Source organism: Hippopotamus amphibius, chromosome 7 (genome assembly GCF_030028045.1).
Source record: "Hippopotamus amphibius kiboko isolate mHipAmp2 chromosome 7, mHipAmp2.hap2, whole genome shotgun sequence".
Taxonomy (NCBI): domain Eukaryota; kingdom Metazoa; phylum Chordata; class Mammalia; order Artiodactyla; family Hippopotamidae; genus Hippopotamus; species Hippopotamus amphibius.
Genome location: NC_080192.1, coordinates 114,304,250 through 114,331,689, shown reverse-complemented (window position 1 = coordinate 114,331,689; position 27,440 = coordinate 114,304,250). Strand labels below are relative to the sequence as shown.

The window sequence follows — 27,440 nt, the reverse complement described above, 5'->3', positions numbered from 1 at the left end:
ATTTTACTATTTGTTTTTAAATTACAAAAGGAAAGGTTTTCAGGCTGCTATTTGCAAGGAGTTCCCCCAAAATAACACATGATGGGTTCACATATGAAGTGTTAGTTGACACCCTGTTGTGCTATTTGAATATTTTGACCTGATAAAGGTAACTTTACAGATCAAAGGAATAATATTCCTAGGCAAACTTACAGAATTATAATAATTTTTAAGTAACTCATTAACTTAATGTGCATCGTCAGTGTTTTGTCTTAAACTTCAGATCCAGTGTAGAATACTTTAAATGTTATATGGCAGTAATTTAAACTACAGAGCAAAATAACACAGGTTTGTAGTGTTTAGCTCAGGAATAAATCAACCGAGCTATCAGTCTTAAGCATGCTGTGATCTCGGCTACATATGCTCACTCAGTAGGGACTTGCAGTCTGGAACAGGATTCTGTTTTTAAAGAGAGAAAAAGTAAAATAATTATTTTATCTATTGATTAAAATGAAGGAATGAAAAACAGATACCATCTCTGTAAGACTTCTACCTTTATCTGTGGGGTCCCTCTAAGCACTTTAAACCCTGAGGTCGTTTCTGAACCATAGGTTTGGAAACCTGAATTTAGTTTAAGAAAACCTTTCCGGTAACATATTTCCAGAAATGTACACAATAGAGGATATTTTTAATGAACCAACAAAAACTTCCTCAGCAGAGCAACCTTCAATATAGGGCACTTCACCTAATAGCCTCTCTTAATAAGGTCACAGGCACTTGATATATATGGAAATAACTGGTTTAATGAATTCTGACTTGAAAAATACATGCATGTATTAGACGTTCCTGTTTGCTGGGTAAACTGGGAGAAGAAAAGAACATTATAAACTAAAGATGACTTTGGAATACTTTTGAAATCCTTGACTATATGTGTATTGATGTTACAAGTTATATCACCTTCTTTGTTTTTTCTTATTTTTCCTCCATCTTTAGCTACACAGTCTCATCAGTGGTATTCTTGGGGCCCACCTAATATGCAGTGTAGGTTATGTGCAACCTGTTGGCTCTATTGGAAAAAATACGGAGGCCTGAAAATGCCCACCCAGTCGGAAGAGGAGAAGTTACCTCCCAGCCCAGCTACAGAGGTACACAAGCAATAATCTTTTCAGTGTTGAGAAATGTCATGTTTTTCAGCGCCTGGATCACTCCTTGGAAACAGAAGTACAGTATAGGATAACTTAAAAACAAACAAAGCTATTATAGCTAAACATAGTACTGACACGTTTAGGGTGGGTGTGGAGAGCGGGGCAGGGACAAATCCAAGTTTTTCAGGTATTCAAAATATTGGTCTTGAGAGATTACTCAGACAGAAGAAGAACAATGTGTGTGGGAGGTGTTAGCATGAATAGAGAGCTTACAAATTAAATATTGGTTTTAATGGCTTTTTTGGAAACAGTTTGCAACCTTCAGGTACTGTTAAAAAATGTGTTTTATTGCATAAAGTAATAAAAACAAATCGAGCATTCTTTCTGTCCCTGAGCTATCCTAGGAGGGACAAGAAGGCATGGACCCAATCTTGAGGTGAACAACAGCTAAAATATGATTTTGATAAAATTCTCATAGATGGCAGGTATCAAGCACCTGTGTCTACCAGAGGGAGATTATTCTTTTTGAGAGCTAACAGGATTAAAGGACCCCCTTCAATATTATTTTTAAAAGAATAATCTCACCCTTGGTGGGTTTTTACTGTTATGAATGTGATTTTGAATTGTTATGGTCAATTTATGAGAAAAAAGTATAGGACAAAGATACCCCCCTTCCATCCAGTTTCCTTCCCTACTCCCCACCTCCTACTCCAAAGTACACACTTTTAAATTCTCTCCACCTGTAATAAGTTATAGATGCTTCACTGAAAGACTTAAAAACTGCACTTTTCTTTGAACAAGATGCAAGCAGTATTGTATTTTGACAGGTTCTGTTCTTTACATGTTTGTTGGTGTCTGATTTTACAGGACCCTCGAGTTAGAAGTCACATGTCTCGCCAGGCCATGCAGGGGATGCCGGTCCGAAACACTGGGAGCCCAAAGTCTGCAGTGAAGACCCGTCAGGCTTTCTTCCTTCACACGACATATTTCACAAAATTTGCTCGTCAGGTCTGCAAAAATACCCTCCGGCTGCGGCAGGCAGCACGACGGCCGTTTGTTCCTATTAATTATGCTGCCATTAGGGCAGAATGTAAGATGCTTTTAAATTCTTAACCTTATATGTTGTGCTTCTGACCATTTTCTCTCGTTCCCTCTCTCTCTTTTTGTTTTTGTTTTTGTTTGCAATAAACATAAGTTCTTGTGTACAGCCTTTTATTTGGTTTATTTTTTTTTAACATTGTTTTGTCTGCTGCCATTTGTATCATGCCAGCCTGAAAAGAAAACATTGAAACTTCTGCAATCTTTATGAGAAAGTAGTGCTCAGCAAAAGATTGGTGGGAGGTGATCCTGTCCAGTGGGGTTTTGTGATGGAATTGCCTGAAAGCCCTTATTGAGGAGGCATTTTTACCTATAAGCTAGAATAAAATTTGCCAGTTTACACTAATGAGAAATTGTATATCTTTGTAAACTTCTCAATTTCCCACAAACCTTTTACAATTATACAATATTCTGGAAATTCACAGTGTTTCATAACAAATTAGAAGATTTAGCAAATTATAAATGAATTTTAAAGTCTTTGGGGTGACATTTCTGAAAAACACATTTAATTTTTACAAGCTAGTGTCTGAATTTGTGGTTGAGCATTCTTTCTATTTGTCCAGTTCGGTTTCCATTTCATAATCATATACCATATACATTGCTACATAACAGTCATATGACTTTATTACTCATTTTCAACACATTCAGTCTTGCTTGTGTTTTTTTGTTGTTATTAGAACAAAGGTCATATGTACCCATGCATTGCAGGTTGTTCTGTTATTACCATGTACCCCTAAATGTGTGCATAATTTGTGTTAGCTCTGATTCTAGTCTTGCTACTTTTAGTTACATTCCTGTTTAGCATGTTAGAGCCATGCAACTTTTTCCCCCTATGGGATGAGAAAACTTGCTGTGTCTGGCTTAACAGATAGGAAATCTGAAAGACATTCAGGAGAGATAACTTTCTTTAACTGTGAGATAAGAAATTTCTTATTATGAGATGTTCCATTTTGATTTAAAGATGGTATCTATAAAAGGAGTGATGATTGAAAAGTATTTTTTGTTCCTAAAGATAATTTTCAGCAGAACAGTCGAAAGGCTTTAAAACTTACAGGTAAAAGCTTTATAAGAAGAAGAAAGTGCTTTGTAAAGTGAATTGAAATTGGAAATAATCTCTGCGTCCCATGGAGGGGAAACTTAGCTACATGAGACTTATGTATATTTGAGAACTTAGGCATATATGTTGAGGTTTTGTGCTAGCATTTCTGAGTTCATGGATTTATGTTATCATTCTTACCATTTTATTTATATCCACCTAAACTGCTTAGCCGATTTAAAACACATTTTTATATATAATTTCTTAAATATAAGGAATAAAAAACATATGAGAAAGAAAATAAATGAAATTCTTCCATTAAAATTGGCCAGGCTCCAGGACCATCTTTGTCCCTGTGAATGGAAAAGAAACCATCACCAACTAAATTGGCTTCTAAGGAAGCTTCTGTTTCTCATTAAGCTTCTGTTAATTTCTCAGTTAATTTGCAGATTGTCTTTATTTTGATGATTCTTCAATGAAGTATGTTTTTGTGTCATTTTATTTTAATTTTTCTCAGTTAAAAGGCCATGCTACTAAAAACAGGGTGAGATTAAATTACCTGTATTTTATTTCTACAAACATAGCTATAATAGTGATGATGGCAATAAAAGAACAGAGTCATTTATTGTGATGAGATTCAAGGAGCGTATTTTATTTTGTATTTAGCTTCATTGGTCAAGTTACATATAGAATCACATTCGCAGAATAATTTTACCTTGAAATTTAAAATTATGAAGTGTCAGCAGCCATCTACTCAGTCCCAGTCCCCTTGCCTGGCAAGCAGCTAATGAACTCTTTTCCTAGCATCTAATTGCTTCTTACCTTATCGTCTCCCTTCTTATATGTGTACCTTGTTACAGCCTCTTTAACGGATTCCTTGATCTTGGCTTGTTAGCAAGATTAGGTGTTAGTAACCTGATGTCTGTACACGACCATGTTTATGGTCCAGTGGGAGGTTAAAGCTGTTTGTTTTGTTTTTGTTTTTGTTTTTTGGGTGTTTTTTGTTTGTTTTTTGGTAAGCTTTCCTTGGTTTCTCAAAGGCGGTGGTGACCCTGTATCTCCCCCAGAAAGTTAAGAATCACCGTGCTGCAGTATGAATGTACTTTCCGGTCAGGTGAAAGTTTGTAGTTCTAAAGATACTGATGGATCAAGAGCTCCAATTAATGCAGTTAGACTAATTCTTCATAATATTGGAAGAGGAAGACAGTTTTCCCTGTGAACTTGAGACTCTTCCTCTTGTAAGAACTGTAGAAGTTGACTCCTTCCATGGTTTCTGGCCTTGGCAGCAGCAGCACATCTAGTATCATAGCCAGAGTTCATGGGGCGACAGACTGCGTAGGAGTGGAGAAGCGGGACGCTGAGGAGATTAAGTCTCAGTTACAGGGGGGAGAGCATAGTCATAACTTGGAGATCTTGACTTACAAGTTAATCCTTGTTTAGAGGAATTTTTTTTTTTTTACAGCCGCACTCTCAGGCCTTTATTTTCATTAAGAAACTGGTGTTGGGGAATACAGTATAGTGAGTAGGGCAATCTTTGTTTGCATATCCATAAATTATAGCAGGAACATTTAAGAAATAACATCTTTGGGAAAGGAAGGCTGAGGGAACAAGGTGGGAAGGAGACTTAACCACTGTTCATCCTTCTAAATTTTTTTCAATTTTGAGTCATGAGAATATATTTCCCATTAAAATTTTTTTTAAACCTGAAATAAGTGTATAGTTTGACCAACACATGTTATACATTTAGATATAGGTATTAAAAATGACTTAAAACCAAATCCCTAAATACCTATTTATTTTAATAATATACCTTTATATGTGAATATGTAAGTCCAGGCTAAAAATGGCTAACATCAGTACAGTGCCTGAGGAAGCTCCACCGTGTACATAGTGCTTAATAAAAATGGATTGCTAGAGCAAAACCCAAAACATTGCATAAAGAAAAGTACTATGTCCTTGACAAGATTCGCAGACCAGCTGCATGGTTGTAATGGCATCAAGTTTCAGACAGCCTACCTCTTCTCCCCCTTGACCCCGTCCTCTCGCCTCATTAAAAAAGCCATATGTAGTGATGATGGTGTTCCTCCTTTGTCACTATCATCAGGCATTACCACTGAGTTACTGGATGGCTTGTCAAAGATCTGCAATACCACCCAGCACCTGATGACCACAGGGTTTCTACTTGAGACTCAAGATCCAGAGACGGAGGTTAAGTAGTAGTATGTTAGCAGTATTCCATAAGTGAAGCAAAAGTCCCCAGAGAATTGGATCCAAGTGACTTACCTGACCCCTCTGTAGCTTGCATGGATAATTAAGTAGTTTCTGAGTTGATAACAAACCGGGCTTGAATGACAGCGCTACTCCCCAGTATGAATATCTTCAGGGGGCACCTGGAGCCCCTTTTTTTTTTCTGTTTGAAGCTGCTAATTCAACTTCAGAAGTATCCCAAGGGCCCATATTCAGAAGAAACTTGTTCTATATTTTATGAGTTTTCTAGAGGTTTCTCAGCAAAAGTTACTATTGTATAATTGTATAAAGTTTTGTGTGAAGTTCTAACAGGAGAGAACAGTTTTGGCTTGTTTATCTTGGTAGTTTTTTATTTTAATAAAAATTTGTCTTTGAACGGATACTTTAAATTTTTCTAGGTACAAGTGTGGTTACAAATCTTAACACCAATTCCCATTCCTACCTTTATTAGAAGTAACCATTGTCATCTATGTCTAGAGATCTCCTGTGTATCTCTAACAAACTAATTAGGCATATGTCTTTGTTTTCGTACAGATATTAATGTCTACATCGTTCTGCACCTTGCCTTTTTTACTTAATGTATCTGGGAGACCATTTCATACCAGTACATGGAGAGCTACCTCCTTTTTTTATTATTATGAGTAATGTTGCAACAAATATCCTTATACAGATTATCATTTAAGACTGATGTATGAAATGTGCTTGTAGCTTACAGGATAGATCCCTAAAAGTAAAACATCTGGGTCACGCAACTTCCATTTTGAATTTTGATTGTCACCACCCACCCAGTTGCCTTCAGAAAAGCTATGATTTACACTCCCACCACAGTGTCCAAAGAGTGCCTGTTTCTCTACAACTTTGCCAGCAGTGTTATCCATCTCTGAAACTCTTAACTAGTTGACAGGTTACATGTAAGTTATATTAGCTTGCATTTCTCATTTTGAAAGAGGTAGAAGATTTTGCATCTATTTGAAAACCACTTGTATTTCCTTTTTTTGTCGACTTTTTAATCCCCGGCCTGTTTTCTATTAAAAGTCTTACTGACTTGTGGGAACTTTTCATATTTTAAGGAAATTAGCTCTTGATCTGTAATGTAAATATTTCCCCCATTTTGTCTTTGATTTTGTTGATGACGTGTTTGCCAAGCAGATTTCTTTTTTTTTAATTCTATGGATGGTTTTACTTTGATAGCAATTTTGAAGGCCCATGTGAGATATTTTTGTGAATTTTATTTATTTATTTAGGCACACGGGCTTAGTTGCTCCGTGGCATGTGGGATCTTCCTGGAGCAGGGATCGAACCCATGTCCTCTGCATTGGCAGGCGGATTCTTAACCACTGCGCCACCTAGGAAGTCCCTATGTGAATTTTAATTCGGTTTGTACTTCTTGCAAATTTTCTGTTTTATTTTCCCCTCTGATATTTCCAAAACGTTTTAGAAAAATAGCCATGAGTTGCAAAAAAAAAAAAGTGACTTTTTCCAGGTTTACCTCAAGGAGGCATAGCTTATCCTCTAGGAAGCCAGGAAAATATGCCTTGTGCTCAGTCAAGTGCTTTGAGTGAGATGAAGATGCTCTCCCTCTGGCCGAATTTTGATTCCTTCTGGTTTCTTTGGGCATTTCTCAGGTTACTTTCTTTACCTGTGTATTTTTAATGCATGCCAATTAATTATCTCTTTAAATAGAGCTAGGTGAATAATGTGAGAGCCAGGTACCACTGCCCTGGTCTTGGGTGCTGACCAAGATTCTTTTTAACCAACTCAAGTTTGGCCCTGGTCATCTATGTTTGTGGTCCCTCCCTCCGGACAGATGCTATTTTTTTTCTATTTGTATTCGGTATAATCGCTGAATGGATGCATTTTTTATGTTAAACAGTCACTAGGTAGTCTTAGCACCCACCTTTCATCCTAATTTATTCATAGTTGAGACTGATAATTCTTGTCACCAGCTACTTCCTTTAAAATATAATGAAGATTGATGAAACATGGATCCTTCTGAAGAGCTTTGATCTCCCACTCAAGTACTCTGTAAAATTGTCACTTGGAACATTGCATAATTAATCCTACTAACTTAGTGAGAAATGAAGAGCAGATTAATGCAAAGTGAAATGTCTTTGGGTATTGTGTTAGTGACTCCTTTGATGGGTTTATTGATTATTGTCAAGGTGACAGTCATGTGGGAGTTCATTGCTTGAAGTCACATTGGCAGTTTTCCTTTGGGCCTTATAGACTGGAATAAAGAGCCAAGTTAATCTTATTACTGGCAATACAGTAATGGTTTTTGTCCAAAACGTTGAGGAAATACTGAGATGATTCATTCAAGCTTTATTAATAGAAAAGAAATTTTTTTCTCTTGCCCTCTTCCTAAGTAGAACTTGAATTTTAGGTGAATTAGTAATATTAGGAAGGAAATATTACTATTAACTCACAGTGATTTGACAGGTGTTTGATCCTTGCAGGATTGGGGCTGCTTTTTAATGTTTGTTTAGATTACTCCTCCAAAATATGCTTATTATATTTTTGCCTGTCTTCACTATTATTCAACAACAGGTGAAAAGCTTCATAGCTTAGTAATTTTTTTTCTCAAAGGAAATCAGCTGAGTAGGAGGAAAAGAAATTGGGCCATTTATAGTTGTCAGTGGTTGCATAGTAATTAGCCAGTGCTTGGGATACATATTCAGATTCCAAACTCCGCAGTATGCGCTTTGTTTATTTCAATATTTTTAAGTGCTACTTTCCCACCTTTTCCTGTTTAAAAGTTACTGGAAAAGAGTTTCCTTGATGAGAGAGCTAGAGCTTATGAAAAAGTTAATTTTTAATTTTAAATTATTTAAAGTTCCAGATTGAATTATACATTTTAACACTAATAGTGCAAAGGATCCCTGTGGATGTCAAGGAAAATTTCCTGTATATAGGCCTAGAAATGTGGTCTCAGCCACAGAAAATCTGTAGGACATTTTTGTCAAGAATGTGACGGTGGGGAAAAGACATAAACAGCAAAATCGTATCTGCTAAAGCTACTCCGTTAAGCTTTATGACAATATCTGCAGATTTAAAAAACATTTCAATACACATATTTTTGTCGCTTCAAACTCTGTAACTTAACTCTTTGGTATGAGAGGCAGCCACTTTCCACATCTACTCTTCCATCCTAATGACAGTTGATTAAAACACAAAGAGTGTTTGTATTGTGTGCTTTATTTTTCTCTGTCTGAACTGTTTTATGGTAGGGTATGAGGAATGTGATGTGAATGTTATGAACTAATGTCCATCACAGTATTTTACTGTTCTGACTATTGGATGAAATACCTGTTGGCATACAGGTAACCTCTTAAATCTCAGGACTAATGACATCATAATAGAATATGACAGATAGAAAACTAGTGATGAAACCAAATCGCCCATTTTTACTTTGGGGAAGCTCTCATCTGATGGAATTGAATTTAATTGAGGTAGATAAAGACTCCTCCACAGAGACCCACTCCATCTAGATCAGGGATGGTCAAGTGTGTGGCCTTTGTCAGGGTCATTTTTGTCTTCCATGCCAGACTTATCTTACATTAGGACTGATAACACTTCACACTTTATGAAAGTTTTTCTACTATAATATAGAAATGCCATGGCTATTTTACAGATGAACACACACAGAAAGAAAGCATGTATGTGTGAGATATGTTAGCTACATTCATAAGGAACTTTAAAGTGAGTGTTCTCCAGGTAAAATCCCATTCAGTAATTTGAAACCAGAACTGAAGATGGTTTTCTTAAGCCCCAAAAGAAATTATGGAGGAATCTCTTGGACTTTTTGCACTGTTTTCCACTTGCACAATTTATTTCTGCAGCGTGTCTAGCATAGGCAGAGAAATCAGCCTCATTGGTTGTCTCCGTGTTTCTCTCTCTCCTCAGATGCAGACAGACACGCGGACCTATCTGGAAGTCCACTGAAAAGCAAAAGCACTAGGAAACCTTTGGCATGTATCATTGGGTATTTAGGTGGGTATTTTCTAATGGAAGAAAAACTCAACAATTTCTGTATCTTATAACTGACTCTTCAAAATTGACATACCTAAATTAAATGCAAGCCTTTCAAGTAGCTGAAATTGGATACCTTCATATGTATAGTCAATTTATTTTATTTTAGAAACTTTTATTTATTATCAAAACACATACAAAACAAAGAGTTATAGGTAGGTTTACTTTTTTCCAAAAATATCATTGAATAAAAATGTAATGTATATTTATGGATATAAATACAGATTAAGCAAAAAGAGGATGATAAGAATCACTAAATTATTAGAGGATGAATATTCATTTTTTTAAAAATTGAAGTATAATTGACTTACAATGTTATGTTTTCAGGTGTACCACATAGTGATCCAACATTTATACACATTACAGGATGATCACTGCGGTAATTCTAATTACCATCTGTCACCATTCTAGGTTATTATAAAATTAAGGGTGAATATTCTTAATATTTTGATTTAGATCCTTCCAGTATTTCAAACCCACCTCACCCCTTCCCTTAAATAGAGAAAGATTGGTTTATTTACTTTTTTTTTTAAAGAGATAAAACCTTTAAACAATATTTATAGTTTTGATGTGCCAATTAAGGTTACTTGAAAGGGAAGCATTAGTATTGCTTTCTGGTTTTTATCATGTTGTTTAACTTGGAAGTCGCCAAGATGATGGTTCCGTTTACATTTTGAAATATCGTAATTAAGAATAGGATGAAATTACTAGGCAATAACCTCTTTTTAGGGGGGAACATTTTAAGATAAATAATTTACAAAATAATAGTTTCTAAAATGGCTCCTACTATACCTAGAAGCTATAATGGCATGTTTTTATGCTTCTAATATTCTTGCTTTTTCATCTTCTCAGTAAAAGTGAAATATGTTCTCAGAGTTGCATTGAACCTCATTACTCTGTCAGAAAGATTTATACTTTTGAAGTGTTCAGACTTAAGACATCCAGTCTTTTAAAAATCAAAGTGTAGCCTTAAACTTGGTATATTATCTGGTCCTCATCAGAGCATCCTAGGAGTCAGAAGTACACAGATGGCTCTTTGATGTTACTTTGCCACCTTATTTCCTGTTTTATTCCTTAGGGCCTAAAGAGTTGCTTTGATATCCCCTGAAAATATCACATGGTTATCACAGACACCATCTAACTCATGGTGCTCAAATCCTTGAAGTTTGCTATCTGTATTCCCTTGCAAGGCCTAATCCTAGAAGCCCCTCCCACCTTGCAAGGGAAAGTTTATGATCATAAAAAATAGAATATAACATTGCATATATTAGTCAGCATTTCCATAGGTAATTTTGTGTTCCTCCTATGGGCAAATTGGTCTCTGTCTCTACCAGATAAGCCCAAAGCTGTGCTGTCCTTACTAACTGAACCACTTCCCTGTATAACATATTTCTGAGTATTTACTATGTGCAAGACACTTCACTAAGAGATTTGGGTAACACCAAGATGAATACAACCTTGCCCTCAAAAATCTTCAACTAGTGGGGAAGGCACACAGATAAAGACAACTGAGCAAAGGATTAGATCCTATAAAAGAATTACAGGTAATAAGCATTGGTCACTTTGAGGAAGGGATAGTTATTTCTGATGAGAGTTAGGGCAACCTATGTGAAGAAAGTAATATTTGATCTCAGCCTTGAAAGATATGTAGTATTTGAATATATAGAAAAATAGAAAAAGAATGTTTTTCCCCTTATGAGGCCAAGAGAACTAGATGAACAAAACCTCCTGAAAATAGGATCAGGGAAGGCAGGTTGTCTGGTCATGGTGGAGCATAGAGTATGGAGGTTGTAATGAAATATGAGGTTGGTAAGCCTTCATTATTATGTTGAAAAAAAAACCCAGCCCTGTATTTTGGTTAGTATCCGATCCATTCCTAAATTTTGGCAAGTGTAGGATTTTGACCAGACCAAGATATAGTAATTCTAATACTCCTAACAGCCCTTCCTAAATTTCAGTAAATAAGGCTGATATCCTGGCCCTCACCTGGGAAGACAGGGTGGCTTGTGCATAGTTGGCATGCTGGGTGGTGACTCAGAATCAGTGAGCAGGTTTCGCTTTAGAGAAGAGATTGCCTGGTATTAGTAATAGACTGAGGTCCTTAAATCCAATTTCTATAGTGTTGCAATTTCTGTCCATATACTCTATCCAAAAAGTACAAATAGTTCTGGGCTGTCTGACTGACAACAACCTACTTCACATAAACACACATGTACCACATGCACATTACAGCTTCTGCTACATTTTTTTTTTCTCCTTTGGCTGTGCCATGTGGGACCTTAGTTCCCTGACCAGGGATCAAACCTTCGCCCCAGCAGTGGAAGCGTGGAGTCTTAACCACTGGACTACCATCGAAGTCCCATATTCTGCTACTTCTTAACTCTAGTATTTGGAGTTTGGTGTCAGATTTCATCTATATCAAACTGTTTTTGGCTGGGAGTGATTGACCCTGGTCCTATATCCTGGTTGCAGAGCCAGAGGAGGAATCCTGTTTTTTCAGAAAGCTCTCACACACCACATGTGCTGCGTGCTATGTTCCTAGTTTGATGGACCACAGGGTGGTTTTCTTTGAGGCTACCTCTCCTGATAGCCTTTGGATTTCTGATTCCTTGAAGGGTCAGACGCCTTATTCCCTTAGTAAATCTCGTGTTTAAGTAACCTCCTGAAGTGGCTTTTTTTTCCCCCCTTGTACTCACAGCGTGAAGCTCAGAGGCAGCAGAGGCAGAACCAGCTCTCTTTTGATAAATAAAGCCATGGTAACAGCACTTGAAGTTGATTCATTATGCAAGTCCTTGGGAAAATAGGCTGGTTCATAAGGAACTGGCTCTCAGCTCATTAAGAAATAAGATGTGTGCCTATTAGCCAGTGTAAGTGCACACAGATTTTTAATACCATGTTCTGAGTTGAGAAACCTTTCTTCCTCCTGTCAGAGATCCACCCTTCAAAGAAACCTAATGTAATTCGATCTACACCAAGCCTGCACACTCCAACTACCAAGCGGATGCTAACCACCCCAAATCACACGTCTCTGAGCATTTTGGGGAAAAGAAACTACAGTCATCACAATGGCCTGGATGGTATGTAAGCCCAAGGATTCTGGGGGCTGATCCCATAGGCTGGGGCCTCTCTGCCCCTGCCTGCTCTGGAGTGTCATCTGCCACATCCGGGAATGTAGAACAAGCAGGTGCTCCCACCCCCTGATTGAGCTGTGTAGAAAGGGGGATACGAGGGAAGGCTGCCATGTGCCACCGTGGAGACATTTTGCCAAGTGATATTTCTCCATCTCCTCAGAAGGCACCTTTTTGCTCACATTTCCTGTTAGGAGGCTTGTTTGGAAATGAAGTCTGTATTTAGCAGGTTGCCTCCACTGGGTAATAATGCTCTTGCTGTGATGCACACTCACTGCTCATTTATGTTTTCTTGAGCAGGAAGGATTATTTCGCCCTTTGTCTGAGACAGCAGTGCTCTCCGGGGGTTCTTCGGTCATTTTGAATTTGGCATTTGTCCCTGACTTCTTTCACCTTATAAATTTTCTTAATTGCTCAAGAGTACTACAAGTCATGAAAAGAATTGCCTGGGTGATGTCCTAAATACAGAAATAATAATTTGTTTGAAATGGAAAAACTGAGAAATATCACCTCTTATCCAAAGTGCTTCTCTTGGGCTTGGCCGTGTAATGACTCTTCAGGTGGAATTGAATTATCTTCCCATTCAGACTATAAACACAAGTGTAATAAATCATCCAGGCAGTATATATTGTTCATTTCAATAGTCCTGGAGTTTGAAGCTGTCTTGATTGTTTAAATGTTGGCATTTATTTATGAATAAAACTCTCTCCAGGCTTTTCATGCCTTGTGGGACTATAAACTCCTTCAGTGACAGTAAATTATTTATAACAAGGCCCCAGAGCAAGGATGTGGAATAGACCTTCTAGTAATAATTTCCCATGGTTGTTTTCCTTCAGTATGACTTTGATGGTCATAGTGATGTCAAAATGAGTAAAAAATTGAGGGTGAAGAGTTTAGTTTGCATTTACAGGGTATCAATGTGTTGTAAATATGGCTTTCAAGAATTTAGCTACACAATAGTCCTGCAGAAATACTTCCTTGCTAATGAGAACATTGGCTATCCTTGCCTCAATATGCCTAATGTCTAGTCAGCAGAAGTCCAAGGAAGGATTGTGTCAAAATGTGGAGATTGGATTTCTTTCCAGCTCTTCCTTGTCCACAGCATGAGACCTTTAGATTCAGGCTTAAATGGAATCAAGAATCTTTCTTTTCCATCTTATCATCTCCCTGGACTGTCTAGGTATATAGTCCTACTGCAGAAAGCAGAAAGTAAGTTCTGGTTCATTTGATATATATTCTTTATGGTAAAAAGACTCTTGCTGTGGCTGATGTTGGAACAGCAGCTTTCTAGTATCTTTCTCCACTCACACCCCCATGGTCGTGGTCATTCTGGGCCCCAGTCCTATACCTTCATTGCAGCTCCTTTTGTTCTTTCCTTGTATCGAAAGAACCTGTCTCTTTAGAATTTCTAAAAAAAATTCTACTACGTAATGTTCCCTCTCTAGGGCTATTTGTCCTATTTCCTTATGAATGAATGCTGTTGTGAGGCCTTTGCTTCTCTGCTCTGAACAGGAGGAATGGACAGGGCACACAATGAAACCCTGGTGTTATATTGACTGAGACCTTCAGCCTTATTGAGGAAAAGACACTTGTCTCATTTTCTGCAGAGACCTAGCTGTGACACTTTTTTCAAGACCCATTTGTCTTTGCTCCCCTGTCATGGTACAGAGAGGAAGGCTGATGGTATGTGCCTTATCTGTATTATGTCATCTGATTCCGTTGACAGAAGGTTCCAGGTCAGGGGACTTAACTGTTTTGCATAACATGGTATCTCTACTGCCTGGTACAGTGCCTGGAACTTGGTGCGTGCTCAATAAATGTGAGTTAAATAAGTGAAAGTGATTGAGAAAAATGAGACCTAGAGAGGTGAATTAAACCTTCCAAAGTTACCAAGTACTGCGTAAATGGGTTGGGTTTCCCATTCAAATGTGACTGATTTCAGAGATTGCTCTTTTAACCACTGTTATAAATGAAGTTGTGGCTCTCTAATGTGCTGTATTAGTCAGCAGAGTAGAAACTACATAAGTTATTTTAACAGCTCATTTAATATCGGAAATCAATATGACAGATATTGAAGGACGGAATAGGTCAACAGGGAACATGGGCCGGGATGGGGACAGGAAACAGCCACCATCACTAGAGCTGTGAGAGCAAAAGGGAGAAGTTGGGGTTATCACAGCTAGAAGCCTAAGGAGCTGGAAGTCAGACCCTTGAGGAAAGGGCGCTGCTCTTTCGGTGCTGGCATCTCTCAGAGTGTGATGAGGCTGGTTCCGGGAGTGTGAAGGACAGCTGGGAACTGAAATGCACTGCTGCTGCTACTTGGGTGATGCTGACAGAAACAGGAAGGAGCAAGCCTCTTGCGGTCCCCCAGCCTTACAGGCGCCCTCTAGCACCCCCTGCTGGTGCAACAGGGGTCTGGATGGCAAAATTGAAATGTATTTGCAGAGTCCCAACCCCACCCAGCATCTCAAAGCTGAGTTTAGGTGGATGGATGTGGAGCTGAGAGGCAAGAGTGTAACGGAAACACATATTTTAGAAACTGTCCCTGTTTGTGTATTCCTAGTGGACCTTTTCCTTGGGATAATGGGTCTATTTCTTATTTCCTTGGTATGTAAGATCCTAACTACCCTGAGTTTCCAAGGTGATCTCAAAGTAGTATAAAAAAATGTTAGGCTAGGGACATCCCTGGTGGCACAATGGTTAAGAATCTGTCTGCCAATGCAGGGGACACAGGTTCAATCCCTGGTCCCGGAAGGTCCCACATGCCGTGGAGCAACTAAGCCCATGTGCCACAACTACTGAGCCTGCGCACTGCCACTACTGAAGCCCACGTGCTTAGAGCCTATGTGCTGCAACAAGAGAAGCCCAAGCACCGCAACAAAGAGTAGTCTCTGCTCACTGCAACCAGAGAAAGCCCACGCACAGCAATGATGACCCAACACAGACAAAAGATAAAAGTAATTAATTAATTAATTAAATTAAAAAACGTTAGGCTAATAGGGAGTTTTCGTGGGAGAGTTAATACCATTATACACTGGAAATGATAGGTACAAATTCATAGAAGAGCCTTGCCCTGTGTGATCCAATAATAAAATCAATTAGCCCTGCTGTAATTATCAGCAGGTCAGACAGATGAGCACACCAAACAGGATGCTGGTGGGCAGAACTCATCTCACTGGAAGCAGAACCTGATGTACTGAAATATCCAGGTGTCTCAGCTTTAGGGCTTCATGTCCCCTTCTTAGTGGCTTGCCCCCTTTGCTCAGCCTCCGCCTTCACTTGGACGTTTTTCATGATGGGAAAAATAGTCTCTGGATTTCTGCTGGTAGAAAGGATTTTACCTGACATTAAAAAAGAAAGAAAGAAAGACGGACAACGTCTTCTTATCTTCTGAGAATCACTGTCTTTCACCTAGCCCTGGCCCTTTGAAGGCCCTGGTGTGACTGGGGGCTGGAAGTCAGCACTCTGTCCTTTTAACCTGCGGCACCCGTCCACACGCACACATCTCTGTGACTATTCTGATGGAGCTTAAATTCCAAGATTGAAAACAAAACCTGCATGTGTAAGAAGCCTCATTTTTTGGAGTCAGTATAGACCTACCCAGATCCTGTATCTGTCCCCCTACCTTCCGTCTTTCCTGTCAGGCTGTAAGTCCAGTGGTGTGCCACGTACCATGGTGGTGCTTTCCAAATCCTGTCTCCTCTTCTGACTTGTAGATGCTTTGATGACATCCTTATTGCCAGCAAACCAAGTATCTACCCCATGTGGCTGACTTGGCTAACTGCAGGTGGCTCTGAGGAGAGAAGGCCCTGAGATCAGTGGGGATAGGAGAGGCATTACTTTCTACGTCTGAGAGCCCGAAAGGGAGGCCAGCAGGGGAGATGGAATTTGTGCCGTGGAAAAAAGCACATCTAGGTGCTCGGAGTCAGGTTGGGTTAATTGCTGACTTCTCTGATTATTTCCTGTGTGGCTCTGGGTAAATAACTTCGTTTCCTTAACCTTTTTATCCCGCCTCTTCTGTAAAGTACATATTTCATTTGCCTTAATGGAGTTGTTATAATGATTAAAAATGTTCACCTACATTATACCACTTGATCTTCCAAACACTTTATGAGGTATGTGTTAATAATAAAAAAAAAATGAAGCTGAAAGAGGTGAAGGGATTTGCAAAGTCACACTGCTAGCAAGTAGCAAAGATGAGGTTTTAAATTCCAAATCTAAGGTTGTTTCCATTGGGTAAATAAGGACCCCTGATCTGTGTGTTAAGTGCAGCAGCATGTACCTGGAAGATGTTTCTGTTTTCTGTGTATTCCAGATGGGTTTGTGTTTGTAAATATAGAGAGGAATGGAGAGGGTATTTTTCTTTGCTCAGACTGTGAAGTATAAGCTATTATTGTCTAATAAAAGCTGTCACCTTCACCTCCTGCCTCTGTGAAGCTCCTCTGCCCATATCATATCCCCTCCCTTTACTGGAACTTAGGGGAGAGGAGTTATATTAGTGTCAGAGAGAGAGGAGAAAAAAGAAATAGAGAGAAACCACAATCACTTAAAGGTGAGATGTATTTAAATTAAATTACAGAATATTCCCAACATTCACTCTGACACACAGTGGGTGTTCATTAAGTGTTAAGATTCCATCCCCTCCTTTAAAGAAGAGCTATTATTAATGTTTTATTTTGAAAATTAAGATGTTGATGAAGTTTTTGTGGTCCTATGTGAATTGACTATAAATAAAATATCAACATTTTCCTTATAACTACATTTATTTCTTACCTAAAGCTATGATTCTCAAAAAAGTGACTCTTGGATTTGCTCGAAGGTAAATGGGTATGTTCCAGTTTATATTTGCACATTAGAAGAGGCCAGTATCTATGAAGAAAAATTGCCCTTGTTTAAGTTATTTAGAGGAGTATTAAAAACAAAATTAGATTGATAAAGAGGGCTCCTTCAGCATCTGTAGGTTCCTGTGATTAGAGATCCTACAGCACAGGGGAGGGAACAGCATTGTCCTGAGGCAGCGAGATCTTTTTCAGAGTGAAGGCTGACTCAGAAAAGGCTCCAGAGACAAGAGGGGCCGAGGGGCTGTACCGGCATCTCTCACCCTCTCCTTTCCCTCTGAGGAGATGCCCTGGGATCCCCTCCCCACCCAATGTCTGATGCTTGAGTTTTGGTCAATCAGCAGATCTTCCATTGCACTGCACAGGGACGGGGGACTTCCTGCGATGTCTCCATCTTTATCAAATGGGGACTCTTGAGAACAGCTTCTGCTGTGTAGTGATACAGACCAAGGAAGCATCAACCAGAGAGATGCTCTTCACCTTTCTCTGAGGTGGCATGGCTTTTGTCCCAGGGGCACTACTGAAGCAGGATTCAGTGTGTCAGGAAAACCAAAGAAAGAGGCTCAGGAGAGAGGTGAGTTTTCAGTGGGACAGAATCAGGGCATGTGCGCCAAGGAAATCGATGAATTGTACAATAAACTTCTTTTTAATCTGCTCTCCTCTGGCTTATTTCCGCTGGGGGTATGTGAGTATACTGCAGATCGTTACGTTTCTTATTCGTTTTCTGCATTGAGTCATATCATTTCTCAGTGTCTTTATACCATGAAGAGGGTATCTAGTGTGGATGCCTCTAAGTATAATATTATGATCTGGTCTGTGAAGACTGTCCTTTTGATGACTTGTTTCTGAAATCAGTGACTCAACAGCTCCAACTGTTTGTTTCCCACCCTGGGAAATGGGTGGTGGTGAGGGCCATTGTACCAGTGAGAGAGCTCTGGGACTGCATCTGCTGTCTTCACAAATCCCAATAAAAATAGACTGCCAGCAGCAGCTGATGGCACTCCTAGGCATGCTTAGGCCCAGGCTGCCTTCTGTCAAAATGTTTATGTCATTTCACAAGACTATGATTTTTTTGAGTCTTCTAAAACTTTTTTTATAGAAGAACATCGAGTTCCTCTGGACTCACCTCTGGTCTCTTATCTCAAGGTACAATGTTATAACCTGATTAAATACATCAAAGTACCTTCAAGTGTTTTTCCGTTTTCATAATGGATCATTACGGCCCCAGAGTTTATCAAATGTGAAGCAGTTATAGAAGATTATCTAATGTATCTGGAGAGTTTGACTGTGGAAGCATCTTCTGAGGGAAGGGGATGTTCTCTCACACTGTGAAGCCATAGGAGTGGGGGTGTTAGAGGAAGATAGGCTCAAGTACCTTAGGCATGAATAATCAGCACTTTGGTGTTTTGGCATATTCTGGAAGGATGTCAGATTGCCCACCCCCCGGGACCATTGCTGGGTTTCCTAATAAACATCACAGTTTCTTTCAGCGAATACGCTTGTCCTGCCCCTGAGGAAAATGCTGGTGTGTGAGCCTGTGAGAGGTCTAGGTTTGAGACCCTCTCAGCAATGTAGAGGTCTTAGAAGAGTGACTGAAGCCCAGGGTAGCTACTCAGGGGCCGTCAACCGTGAGAGCCAGCTCTGGCCTCTTCAGTAAGTGTCTCTTTACCTGCAAGGATCATTGCAGGAAACCTTTTTAACCAACCTATCCCTGTGTACTCCCATTCTCAGTGACACAGAGGGTGAACCTCTGAGATAGAAAGTGAACCTCTGACTTGAGAGCTGGGTCCCAGTTTTGGGGGAGAAAGGTAGATGCTTGGGAAAGGAAAGGGAAGAAGACAGCAGAGGGAGGGAATTGGGTCCCTGAGAAACAACTCTTCGTCAGTAGAAGTTTGACTCATTCATCCAAAGAGCAGGCACAGATGTCTGAGAAAGCCACTGGGACATCAGTGTTAGATCTTGATGCCCCAGGGGAGTAAAGACCAACTCCAAAAACCAATTGATTTAGGTATCCTCCTGGCACAGTCTCTTTGGATCCCAGTGAAGAAGTCTTCTGAATCTGCAGAGCCCCAGGGGCAATGAAAATGGAAAGATTTGTCACAGTTTTGTTGATCTGAAGACTCCCACTGGGTTCACTTTAAGCTTCCCAGCCTTGCTCACTATCTGCATTCAGTGTCTCCTGTTTTCCTTTCCAGATGACTGAGCACTCTTTAAGCTCAGAAAACATCTGAGTTATAATCTATGCATTTTCCTCCCTCAACCAAATATTTATTTTTATCAGCGACTATTTACATATACATGAATATGAGAAGTAATTAATGTAAAACTGAAGAGCAAGCTTGAAGGCAGCTTTGTTAGATGGAGCTTCCTAAGAACATATCTGAGAAGACCCTTTCCATGATGGTCTGATTACAGCTGCACCGAGTGCCTCCAGGAGCACCTCTGGGGCAGTCAGTGAGCAAGGCCAAGAGTGAGTCCTGGGGAAATAGGGCTGATTACATTTAAGGCATCTGGGACCAGACAGTCAGTAGAAGAAAGGATCAAAATATTGGACATTGTACCTCCTGCTTTGCTCTTCTAATTTTTTTCTTGTTTCTCTCCAGTTTTCTTTCCCTGTGTCTTTTTTCTCCACTTTCTGGAGAGTACTACTTTACTCAACTTTATATTCCAACCAGATTTGTCTAATTCTTTCCTTACTTCTTTGAGGATATTAATGATAATGTTTTTTGTTTTTTGAATTTTCTTCTCCATGGATAATCTATTTCATCCAATTTGCATGCTTCCCTTTGTTTGTCTTGCTCTCTAATATTTGTGTTAGAGGTTGCTTCCTGGTGCCCTTTGGTTGTGTAATAATGTTTAAGAGTAGGGGACTAAAATCAGATGAAAGCTCTGTGCTTGAGCTTATAGCACACTTCACAGTATGGTGATCAGGCTGGGCTGTGTGTTGGGTGGCCCAAATGTCAATATCTTCAGGTCTTTTTCTACAGATTGGTCAAATTTCCCAGAGACGATTCTTCCCATCTATCTTAGTCTTTTCAGGCTGCTGTAACAAGATACTCCAGTTGTGTGGCTTGTAAAACAACAGAAATTTGTCACAGTTCTAGAGGCAAGGAAGTCCAAGATAAGGGTGCCAGCATGGCTGTGTTCTGGTGAAGACCCTGTTCCAGGTTGCAGACTGCCATCTTCTTGCTGTGTCATCACGTGGTGAAAGGAGCCAGGAAGCATGGAGGTCTCTTTTATAAGAGCATTAATCCCATTCGTTAGGGTTATACCCTCATGACCTAAGCACTTCTCAAAGGCGCTACCTTCTAACACCATCACATTGGGCATTAGGATTTCAACATATGAATTTTGTGGGACACAAACATTCAGACCACAGCACTCTTTTCCAGAGGATGACGTTTTGGCTACCTGCTTTATGGGAACTCAAGGGGAAGATCGGCTTTTCACACTGCCAGCTTCAGGGTTGGCTTTTTTGAGTACAGAGTCTGTTGTCACTAGTTTATCTGCTTTCCAAAATCCTGATAGTGGTTTTTCCTCTGGGTTTCAGAAGGGAGGGAAATTAACTCAGACACCAGTAGCTGGAAACCTTAAAAAAAAAGTTGTTTCCATTGCATCAGTTGGTTAGAGTGCAGAATCTCCAAGTCCATGGACTTAATGTACTTCTGAATAGTCAAACCAAAAGGGAGAATTTTGTAAATAAATAAATAAGTGCTTATGAATCAGGCTTAGTATAGACCAAAGCAGCATATGTAGATTGATGTGTTTGAGAGTTTATAAGTGTAAAGGGAAACAATTTGGGCTACATCATCTAGGAAGGAGACCTAAGAATGGGCGTAGATCTTTTCCTGGGGCCCTCTGCCCTGCTGCGGGCCTCTGTATCTGGGACCCTGCACGTGGCTCTGGTTCCTTGCTCCAGGGAAACACAGTGGGGCTGAGGAAGCTTTGAGCAGGAAGATGTGAAGTGGTACAAGGGTAGGTGGTAAGCACTGGGATTCTTCAGCCCAGAATGCAAAGAGGTGGCATATCTCAGCTTAAAACTATGGCCAGTGTGGAAGAAGGCAGGTGTGAACCCAGATGCCAGATCCCAAGCTGCTGGGAGGAGAAGGTTGCTTTTGAACCTAGAGCAAATAGAAGAAAGCACAATTTACCATGGCAGGTCAGAAACTTGGGAAACTATATACAAGTGACTCTTCCGGCAGATGGCTTAATTCCATGGGCTGGGGTGGGGGGGGGCGGGGTGGACAAAAAGAGAGAGGCTTCTGAGAGATACTGGAGACACTGACACACACATAGCCCTGAATTTAGACATTGGAGAGGGCAGTAGGCTCTTACTGGGATGAATGGAGAATGGGGCGGCTTGGAGTAGTAGGAAAAACTACCTGAATTAAGAAGAGCTGAGTTCAAATCCTGACTCTTCAACTTACTTGCCATGTGACCTGAGCAAGTTCCTAACCTTTCCGACCCTCACAAGGTTCTGGTGAAGGTTAAGTAAGGCAGTTACATAACCTATCAATAAAGCAAGTTAGCCCAGTCCTAAACTGAATTGTCTGGGTTTTAATTTAACACATATGTGCTGAGCCCTGTCAAATACCAGGCTGTGTGCATATATCTCCCCTATTCTAGAAAGGCTCATGAAGTGAAGGCGCAGCTCTGCTCTATCCTGCAGACCTTCCTCAGGATGGCGGGAGGCTGTGAAGGTGAGCGTCCCTGTGTCCTAACCCCGTCCTCTCCCGGTTGCAGAACGTGTGATGGGAGAGAGGATCTGAGCCCTGCCTTGACCCAAGCACCTGATCCCATCTCAGCAGACACCCCCCACTTCCCTCCTAGCCGCTTTCCTAATAACCAAGCAAATTTTTCACAACCTATTGTGTAACGCCAGATGGTGACAGTGTAGTTTGCCAGCACTTTTGCTTTTCATTTACTTGTTTCTCATGAGTCTCTAGATGCCCAGCTCTGGGACAGGAGAGTTGAAGGTTTGGGGGCAAGTGGAGGGGGTGGGAATGAGGGACGCTGTGACACTGTGGGTGTTTGAGGTCACACCCCTCCTATGGAAAAATATGTCCCTAGCCTCTGAGTGCCCACATGATATGATGAATTATGGTTACCTCAAATCAGAGTGTGTGTCCTGTAGGCCAGTTGTGTTCCCCATTCCTTAGCATCAGGTCGGAGAGGTTCCGTGATGGTGCTCTGATACGCATGTCAGCATTTGCCTGGTGTGTTGCGGTGCCTTGCCAGTGACCACTACCTGCCCATCCAAATCCCAGCTTTTAAGATACTTCGGTGTCATTGACATATTTTCTTGGCCTCAATTAAACTTTATGTCCACCCTTAAACGACATTGCGTGCTTTTATTTGAATCCATGCCCGACCTCCTCTCCTTGAAGATTGTGATGATGGTGGTGGGAGGCCTGATCCGTGCTTCTTCTCACCTTGCCTCCATCATCGGAACCTGTTTAACTTCGGCCCTATTTCTTTCCTTTTCCAGAACTCACATGCTGCGTGTCAGACTGAGCGATCCCTGTTTAATCCTATAATCCAAGACTTGCTACACTGTCCTGCTGATGCTCACAGCCATGCCTGGGAAGGAGGCAACCCCATTCCCAGTGCATTTCAGTGGGAGACCTCCACGTGTGCCCCACGGAGACTCAATGGGGCAGGGGAAGAGACTGCAGGAGTGCATGTCCCAAAGCCGCGTCTCCTCGTGTGAATCAGCGTCACCTCGCGTTCCTCTCAGAGACCTCGCTGCCCCGGGGGGGGGGACCCGCCTGGGGCATCGAGGGGCTGGGGGAGCCACTCTGCATCCCCGCTTCTCCGGCGCTCTGCACCCCAGGCACCCCGGCACCTGGGGCAGCGGGGCTGCTGCGGGCTCAGAGCCGCTGCTGCCCTGCACGTGCCGGTTCGGCTCTGTCGTCCGCTGTGTGAGTGTGTACACGAGGGACGCGGCAGCTTTCGGAATGGATTTTTCTTAAGAAATGTGCCAGTGTGTATGCAGGTCACGATATCCCCCCCATCCCTGCTGTCACTGTCACGCAGCTTTCTCTCAGTAGGCTTCATTCCCCATTTTTCTTAATGGGGAAATGTTGTCCTTCACTCCCTGCATCCTGTATTTGACCCACCCACCCCAACCTCCACCTCTCCAAGGTACAGAATTATCTATGGTTCTGACAAAACATAAGAAAATTGTCTTTGGGAAGCCTGTGCACTCTTTATATCACCTGTACTTTGTTGTCGGAGAGCGGCTGGCATTCTGCGTGGTCCGTGCGGCTCCAGCAAGAGCTGAGCGTGTGTATCCCTGTGACCAGCCGTCGTGTCCTGCCCCGTTCCTTCACAGCCAAGCCAGGCAACGAGCAGCTGCAGCCAGGCCGGTCCTTCTGTGAGTCTCATTCACCCAGGTTGATTTTAAGCAGATGGAGTCTGTGGCCTAGAAGGGTGAAGTAAGAGAACTGTGTTTGCGGTGAATCTGTGTGTATGACATTGTAAGCCTCCCACCTCGCCCCCACCTTCCAACCCAAACCTATCTGTAAGCACCTGTGCCTAGGCCACGGGAGACCTGTCTGCGACCTGGTTTCCACTGTCTGCCCTGGGCCCCAGCCCTGCTGGCATCACAGGCAGACTGCCCTGCGCTCTGTGTACACAGCCGCAGGGACAGGAATAACTTAGCGCTCTGTCGGCTCCCCGGGCAGATGTGAGTCAGCCACTCTCCTGCCTCTGTTTGCAGGGACAGGCTGCAGGGTACACAGTCACAGAGCAGCATGAAGACAACTGGAGTCTGGCCTCCCAGCCTTCCCTGGAGTCTTCCGCTGGGAGACAGCTGGGTGGCTGATAGAGGTGCCCCAGACGGCCAGGTGGTTGCAGGACAGAGTGGCTCCAGTTGAGCGGAACACCCCACCACCACCCAGGCAGAGTGAGGTATCCCTAAAATGACGATGACACTCTAGATGTCTAATCCTCGGAGGGTGGGTTCAGCTCAGCAGAGAGGATGTGACGTGTGATGGCTGAGGGCAGCGCTCGGAGCGTCAGCTGCCTTTTCCTTCTCCAGTCTTGCAGTCATCCTGGCTTCTCTTCCCAGGGGGGGCTGGTTCTCATCTTAGGCTTTTGCAGGGTGACCTGGGGACATTCTCAGCACTGCCAGCTCTTGGAGCTCTTCTTGGTCTTGGCTTGGGGCACGATGGGTGGGCCTGTGTCAGAGGTGCTCAGTGAGCTGGGCAGGGTGGCAGGCATTGCCCTCAGGGGCCCACAGAGAAGCTCTTTCTAAAAAGACCCAGGGAGAGAAGGCAACCGGCTCTCCCGTCACCTGCCACGTGCCACGTTCTCCTCGGAAGAAAAAGACACGGCAAAGCTATGTCCCTTTGCCCTGCCCTGGGTTTGTTGTGCACATGGACACAGAAGGTGGAATGATTCCCTCACCCTTTCCCTTTCCTCTCCTGACCCACAAGAGACAGGGACTCGTGGTTAAAAAAACAATTAGCCGCCTGTGACTTTGCTGCCAGCTTGTTGGGGAGAGGCCCTCCTTCCCCAGGCCGGGGGATTTGGAGTCCAGGGCCAGGCTGGGTCTGAAGAAAGAGCAGGGAGGCCCAACCCTGTTCCAGATCACGTTTAGCTGTGGGACAGCTGCAGCTCATCTTGAGCCACATACACCCAGACAGCTCTTCCTTCACTGTGTAGTAAAAGCTCCTGGTTCTACGGGGAGGATGCTAAGATCTCTCACTCTCACTTCATCTCTGGTAAGTCCCCCAGCATCGGACCTCCAGGGAGAGGAGGAAGGATGCCAAGGAGCCTCTCGTGTTTGCCTTCACTGCCTGAGAAGTTGGTGTGGAGAGAGTTTCCCAGTCGCCGCCTTTCTTGGGGCCACAGTGTCACTGTTGTGTCAGTGGCGTGTCACCACTGTGAGCAGTGAGCTTGTGGGGTGACACGCAAAGTCGGCTGCCCAGTTGCCAGCAGACGTGCCCGGTGGTGCTGTGCTGAGCCTGGTCTGTGCTCCCTTGGATGAGGACGCAGAGCCCGTAGGTCATCTTCCCTCTGCCCCGTTATCACCCCCTTCACCCCCAGGAGGAGGACACACTGGTTTTTCGCTTGCCTCTCACAGTTGTACCTTGTCCCCAGCCCGGTTTCTATCAGTCAGCCTCCAGCCAGGAAAACAGAACCAGTCTATGTATTTAAAACAGAACAGTTTTAATTCAGAGGGAATCGTTCAACACAGAAACAAGAAGAGCTGAGATGCCAGACAGGGGAGTGAGGGGCAACCCGGAGATGGGGAACCACAGCTGGTGGGATACATGGGAGAGGCCATGTTCCCAGATCTCTGGGGTCAGGGTCACTGGGCGGGCCTGGGATGACAGAGGGAGGGCCTATGTGGTGGGAGCTGGAGCCGTGGGGAGTCATGGTGCCTGCTAGAAACATTCCCCCCAGGGAAAGAGAGGGAGCAGAAATAGCCTGGCTTCTCCCTTCCTCGTGCCCTCCAGGTTTGTGCAGCTGCCTCTTGTTAGCTAAACCCAGCTGGAAGCCAGCTGACCGGGGAGCTTGGGACAGGCAACCTGCAGCGGTCAGCCCCTCACCACCCGGAGCGGAGCAGAGCAGAGGAGGGCGGGGGCACAGGTCAGAGGGCAGGCAGGCCCAGTACCCGCATGGCCTCGGTCCTCTCTCCGTCATGTCCGAGCCTGGTGTCTATGCCCCATGCTGTGCTGAGACCCCGGTAGGGGCAGATGGAGGAGCTGCCCTTTTGGGTTTGTGTAGATTCTCTTTCATTCCGCCTAGGGAGGAAAGTGCTCTGGGGAGGTGGGGGGAGGGACTTTATTCTTAACAGTTGTCCCGGTTTTCCTGTGGGGGAATTTACCCACTGAGCAGCCCCACCTCACCATTCCCCTCAGGAAAGCTGTGTCCCAGTTTTCTGTCCACTCCTCCGCATTCCTCTCTCCCTGATCTCTGGTTTTCCCTGCCAGAGAACACCAACCCAGACCATGCATCAGTGGTCATGAGTGTTTCCCCAGGATAATTCATTATACAGTGTGGACCGTCTGTCTGTAAGTAGATACCATCTACTAATCAATTTGTATCCTGTTTCCAATAAACTCCTGGAAATTCTGCCTGGTTTTATGCTGCCCTTTGCTGGGACAGTGGCTCAGCTATGAGGCTGGGTGCAGGGGCAGGCCCCAGCCCCCAGCATCAGTTGCTTCCTCCCCTGTGAGGCTCTGAGGCCAGGCTGGTTAGTCTGATGTCCCCCCAGCCACACAGAGATGCTCAGAGGCCTTTCCCCAGGGTCTGCAGTTTCTTCTGCTGTCTCATAAGCCACATCCTGAGGACATGGAGGTTTCATGAGCCCGACCGCCCCAGTAGGTGGCTTCTGACATTCTCCCCAAGGCCTGGAGGTATGAGAAGCAACAGGCAGACCTTTCCACATCACTCTTGCACTGCTGTGCGGATGTGTGCTGGCCGCTCCTATGGTGAGCTGAGGGAATGTGCTGTGCTCCCATCCGGGGGTTTGACAGGAAGGCTCGCGTGCCAGTGAGGTGGACGCAGGAGATGAACGTGACACACATGAAGCCCAGCACCCTCTTCTGCATCCCAGCCTCCTCAGCTCTGAAAGTCAGAAATGAACAGATCTGTTCGTTGACTTAAAAGGTATTGGGAGCCTGATCCGCATGCCCAGCATTCTCCACTGTTTCCTGGGACCCGAGTGCTGACACCTGCTTGGTAGAAAATTCTCTGTTGAGTATTTTATCGGCTCAAACCTTTTTGACTGCAGTGTAGACTCTGGCTCAGTTGCTGTGCTGGGGCCATTGTAGGCTCCCTTGGGACCCCTCCAGCCTGTGTTTGTGAAGTATACCTGTTTGCAACCCTTGTTTGCTGGGATTTGTGAGAGAGGTTTTAAGAAAAGATATACACCGAGTTTCTTTCAAGAGTTTCAGTAGAGAAGCAAGACATGCACACATGAACTGAC

The 27,440-nt window shown here is 42.8% G+C and overlaps 1 protein-coding gene across 8 annotated transcripts in view; it reads left to right on the top strand.

The window, feature by feature from the left end:
- The window catches only part of MTA3 (metastasis associated 1 family member 3), a 159,243-nt gene extending 132,672 nt beyond the window's left edge, over positions 1 to 26,571 (top strand). For 3 of the 8 annotated variants that reach the window (XM_057740916.1, XM_057740915.1, XM_057740914.1), the window contains 5 exons: positions 973 to 1,124; positions 1,992 to 2,214; positions 9,409 to 9,495; positions 12,465 to 12,611; positions 22,989 to 26,570. In XM_057740916.1, the coding sequence (XP_057596899.1) occupies positions 973 to 1,124; positions 1,992 to 2,214; positions 9,409 to 9,495; positions 12,465 to 12,611; positions 22,989 to 23,014 (635 nt within the window). In that variant the 3' untranslated portion in view covers positions 23,015 to 26,570. Of the gene's footprint in view, positions 1 to 972; positions 1,125 to 1,991; positions 2,328 to 9,408; positions 9,496 to 12,464; positions 12,612 to 16,378; positions 17,334 to 22,126; positions 22,201 to 22,988 lie in introns of those variants that run through there. The other 5 variants (XM_057740918.1, XM_057740913.1, XR_009054597.1 and 2 more) reach the window with 4 other exon arrangements.
- The last annotated feature ends 869 nt before the right edge of the window (positions 26,572 to 27,440 follow it).